This window comes from Ammodytes marinus (genome assembly GCF_949987685.1).
Source record: "Ammodytes marinus genome assembly, chromosome: 9".
Classification (NCBI taxonomy): domain Eukaryota; kingdom Metazoa; phylum Chordata; class Actinopteri; order Uranoscopiformes; family Ammodytidae; genus Ammodytes; species Ammodytes marinus.
In genome coordinates, this window is record NC_137213.1 from 32,643,123 (window position 1) to 32,648,122 (window position 5,000).

At 44.5% G+C, this 5,000-nt stretch overlaps 1 protein-coding gene across 1 annotated transcript in view; it reads right to left on the minus strand.

The window, feature by feature from the left end:
• Window positions 1-5,000, minus strand: part of smg7 (SMG7 nonsense mediated mRNA decay factor) — a 21,871-nt gene that overhangs the window by 8,659 nt on the left and 8,212 nt on the right. The window contains exons 9-13 of the mRNA XM_080034195.1: window positions 4,081-4,222; window positions 3,584-3,705; window positions 2,647-2,841; window positions 1,972-2,304; window positions 11-91 (exon numbers count right to left, since the gene is read on the minus strand). Of these exons, the coding sequence (XP_079890321.1) occupies window positions 11-91; window positions 1,972-2,304; window positions 2,647-2,841; window positions 3,584-3,705; window positions 4,081-4,222 (873 nt within the window). The remainder of the gene's footprint in view (window positions 1-10; window positions 92-1,971; window positions 2,305-2,646; window positions 2,842-3,583; window positions 3,706-4,080; window positions 4,223-5,000) is intronic.

Below are 5,000 nucleotides of genomic sequence, written 5' to 3' on the forward strand. Positions count from 1 at the left end.
ACACACACACCTGCATGGGGAATCCAGACATGGGCATCAGAGAAGATGATTGGCTGCTGACCTCGCTCTCCATCCGGGTTTGGTTTGGCAACTGCAGCGACAGAGGAGAATATACTGTTAGTGCTGAAACACACACACACACACACACACACACACACACACACACACACACACACACACACACACACACACACACACACACACACACACACACACACACACACACACACACACACACACACACACACACACACACACACACACACACACACACACGACTGGTGAAAGCAAAATATATTGCTGCATGCCTAGGCTCTGAAATAACTCTGGATTGTATTTCCAGCACACACACAGTACAGACAGGTAGTGGATCATGAGGAGATATTCACTGATTTTGACAAGAAGTGATTTCAACAACACCACCTTTGAGAACATTATCTTATTATTATATCAATTGTATTAGCGATTCAAATTCTATTCATTGCACAGTCCTGCTTACACAGTGATGTTGCGTTATGAATGGATGCATGAGTAGGGGGATGTCACTAGATGTTGCAGTTAGTTGCTCTGAAAAGAGTGATAAATTTGGTATATATATATTTTTTTAACCTTTATTTCTACAGGTAAATCCCATTGAGACCGAAGACTCTTTATCAAGGGAGACCTGTTTTCCTTTCCCACGTTACCATTCACGCACACACATTTACACCGATAGCAGGCTAACTATCGACATTCACACGAGGCAAGGTGGGTGAAGTGTCTTGCCCAAGGACACAACAACTATGACACAAGTGGCAGGGCGGGGATCGAACCTCCAACCCTTTGATCATCGGCCGACCCGCTCTACCAACTGAGCCACAGTCGCCCCAAAATATATATGCTCTGGTTCTTATGAAACAATAAAAAAAAGTATTTTGAACCAATCACAGCAGTTCTCTTGACCAAACGTTCTATAAAAAACATGATAAAAATGACTGTTGCCTTTAAACTATGTCATTTCTGGTTTGGTGACATCGCTACATGAGTGTGAGCGGAGGGGGGAGGTGTCATGGTAATAGGATGAGACAGTTGTTTACATGTCTGTTTACAGAGCCTAGGCTGTGTACGAGGCAGTTGTTTACATGCCTGTTTACAGAGCCTAGGCTGTGTACGAGGCAGTTGTTTACATGCCTGTTTACAGAGCCTAGGCTGTGTGACTCTGGTAGAAGCATGAGACATTGTTCTACATACAAATATGTTTGGTCCGGGCGCGCTCAGAGCCTGGTAGTAATCTGCAGGCTTAGCAAACAGCAGCTCCTCCTCCTCCTCAAACTCTCCCAGAGACTTTAACAGGTCTGGAGGCAGGAGAGACTTGTTGTCCTACACGGGAACCAGCCCATGAAGAAGAAAGACAGGAAGACAGACAGGAAAGAGAGAGAGAAAGAGAGGGAGCGAGAGGGGGAAAGATAGTAAGATAAAAGCCGGAAGAAAGGGTTCAAAGCTACAGAAAGCTACAGTAAGCCTGAAAGCGGTGGTGATGTGTGTGTGTGTGTGTGTGTGTGTGTGTGTGTGTGTGTGTGTGTGTGTGTGTGTGTGTGTGTGTGTGTGTGTGTGTCTATCTTTCCATCTCACACAGAGGGAAAGATAGTAAGATAAAGGCGGAAAGAAGGGAAAAGTTCAAACGCTTAAAGCTATAGACAGCCTGAAAACTGAACACAAACTTGGTAACGGCTGTCGCTACCCGATTTGAGTGAGTGTGTGTGTGTGTGTGTGTGTGTGTGTGTGTGTGTGTGTGTGTGTGTGTGTGTGTGTGTGTGTGTGTGTGTGTGTGTGTGTGTGTGTGTGTGTGTGTGTGTGTGTGTGTGTGTGTGTGTGTATCCCAAAAAATGCCATAAACTATTTAATCTAAAAGTCAAAGAAGTAAAAAAATAAAAAATAAATGCCCTTAGTTATCCAACTACAACCCCTTCCTGTCCCAGAGAAATGTCTGACCTCAAACGCTGGCCCTCGCGGCCCAGCAGAGCCCTCCTGGTCTGGGCATGGCGGCGGCCTCTTCAGCCGGTCAGCCATCACAGCCAAACCGTCTCCGATGCGGTAGGACGGCTCCCAGTAAAAGTTCCCTGGGTACTTTAGCTTCTTGTCCATGTTGCTGGGTAGCGCTGGCTGGTGCTCGTACATCTTGAGGGGGTCCTGGGGCCCCATGTAGAAGCCCTGGGGCGGGGGCTGGGTTTGGGGCTTGAGGGACACATGCATGGGAGGAATCTTCTGCAGCGCGGCCTGAGCCTGGTTCCACATCTGGGCTGGCTGCTCCTGAACCTGCATGTACTGAGAGGGCAGGGGAGGGAGATTTATTAAGATATACTGGAACTATGGGTGTGTTTGGGCAATTGTACTGTACTGTCTGTCTGTGTGTCTGTCTGTCTGTCTGTCTGTCTGTCTGTCTGTCTGTCCAAATCATGGTATTAGATTTGATCTGTACATGAAGTGAATGCTTGTGTGGGTGAGTGTCTCTGTGTGAGTGAGTGAGTGAGTGAGTGAGTGAGTGAGTGAGTGAGTGAGTGAGTGAGTGAGTGAGTGAGTGAGTGAGTGAGTGAGTGAGTGAGTGAGTGAGTGAGTGAGTTACTGTTTTCCTGTCTGTCTGTCTGTCTGTGTGTCTGTGCCACTAACCTGCTGTAGTCCTGGGTGTAGGCCTTGCGGGGGACTCTTGCCCATGCCTCCCTGTGTGTTGGGTTTGGATGGAGACTGCTGCTGCTGGCTGTTCATTGGCTGCTGCCCCAGGGCCGGTGATGTCACAGGCCCCGGACCCGACGGCCGCTGCTGGCTGTAGGGAATGTGTGAGGGCTTCCCGGGCTGAGAACCAGCCTGTATGGAAGAAAAAATCCAGTCATGTTAAAATCGCGATTCATAATTTGCAAAAATCTATTTAAGAAGAATTTATTTCTATTTTGTTATCAATTTTTTTGTTATGTATATTTAAAGGCCTACTTCACCGGTTTGAATATGAAGGTGTATTGAACTCTGAGATCCTATGTAGTATAAATGTGCAAAAAAAAAATTAATTTGTTCATCCTAGCCTGAGAAAAGGCAGAAAGAGTGTTTTATGGTCTCACTGTCTAACCCTACATTTTTCTTACTGTGACATCACAGTAAGAAAAATGTAGGGTTAGGATTAACAGGACAGCTGGCCCCAGGGAAGACTGAGGGAAGAAAAACCTCATTCATTATATTATAATAGTGATTGTATAATGATAGAACGCCGGTTCCGTATGGGTGAAGTATTCCTATAAGTACTGTTGAATTTTTTCTTGTGAAAAATGAAAAAAAAAAAATATATAATTTTATTTTTTTAATATGTATTTTTCTGCTGGTGGTATGTTGACTGTGTTTCCATGTGTGTGCGTGCGTTAAATCCTTCATAGCACTGCCTACCTGTGTGAAGGTGAGTGAGTGAGTGAGTGAGTGAGTGAGTGAGTGAGTGAGTGAGTGAGTGAGTGAGTGAGTGAGTGAGTGAGTGAGTGAGTGAGTGAGTGAGTGAGTGAGTGAGTGAGTGAGTGAGTGAGTGAGTGAGTGAGTGAGTGAGTGAGTGAGTGAGTGAGACCCCTACCTGTGCGTGTAGGAAGGGCCCAGGGACAGACACTCCTGTGGGGAAGGTGAAACCTGGATTGACCTGGAGCCCCGGGAAGCTGACGGCCGCGGGGGGGATGACGTACGCAGAGGGAGGGAAGCCTGAGAACCAATCAGGAGAGGGCTGGTTAGAGAGGGTGTGTGTGTGTGTGTGTGTGTGTGTGTGTGTGTGTGTGTGTGTGTCTGTCTGTCTGTCTGTCTGTCTGTCTGTCTGTCTGCTCTGTGTGAGTGTGTGTGTTTTCCTGTCTTTGTGTGTATGTGTTTGTCTGTATATATGCATGCATGTCTGTCTGTCTGTCTGTGTGTGTCCGTGTGTGTCCCTCTGTGTGTATGTCTGTCTGTCTGTGTGTGTGTGTGTGTGTGTGTGTGTGTGTGAGTGTCTGTCTGTCTGTCTCTGTGTGTTTGTGTGTCTGTATGTCTCCTGTGTGTGTGAGTGTCTGTCTGTCTGTCTATGTCCCTGTGTGTCTGTGTGTGTACCTGGTCTGCTGGGCAGGGGGGGAAAGGCTCCTGGATGGTGTATTGGGATGAACTGAGACGAGACGGTTTGTGTCTGTGTGACCGGAGACTTCTTCGCTTCAGACACCGGAGTCTTCCTCAGCTCAGACTGCTGTGCTTTAACCTGGAGACACACACACACACACACACACACACACACACACACAGACAGAGAGACACACACACACACACACACAGACACACACACACTATTAATATAAAAAAAAGACTAAACACTCAATTCCAATAAACAGATATGTATCGTCCTGTCTACAAATTTGAGCATTTTCCAGTAGTGTGTTTAGTTTAGTTTAGTTTAGTTTTATTTGTGCAAATAAACAAGATTAAAAAAAATGGCAAGAAGATGCGCATAGACATACATAAATGCACGGGTGGGTCAAAAGAAACCCCGAAGGGCTTATGAAGGATGTCCACCTGACATTAAAATACAATAAAGAAATGAAGTAAAATAAAAAAAATAAAAGACAAACAAAAATAAAATTAAAGAGATAAAACTACAAAGTCATGTTACACAAATGAAAATACATCTAAGTACATGTAAAAAAGCAATGTAAAGATGTAACTAACAAGCAAAAAGACAATATAACATACATTCAGTTTAACACAGTATCGTAAGCTTTTAAAATTAGGTACATTTTAAGATGTATTCAGATCTAAAACATTGAAAACACAAGATTTAGAATCAAGAATTTTCCAACTTGCCGGATTCTGTACCAACCCTTAAAAAAACATTTAAAAAAATCATTTCCTTCTTTGTTTACACTTAGAAAATGATTAATTAAAATCAAACAGTGTTCCCCTTTCTTATTTTATTGTATGATATCTCAGCTTTAACACAGCATATAGCTTCTGTACATGTTATTTTAAACCTGCAGTGTGTA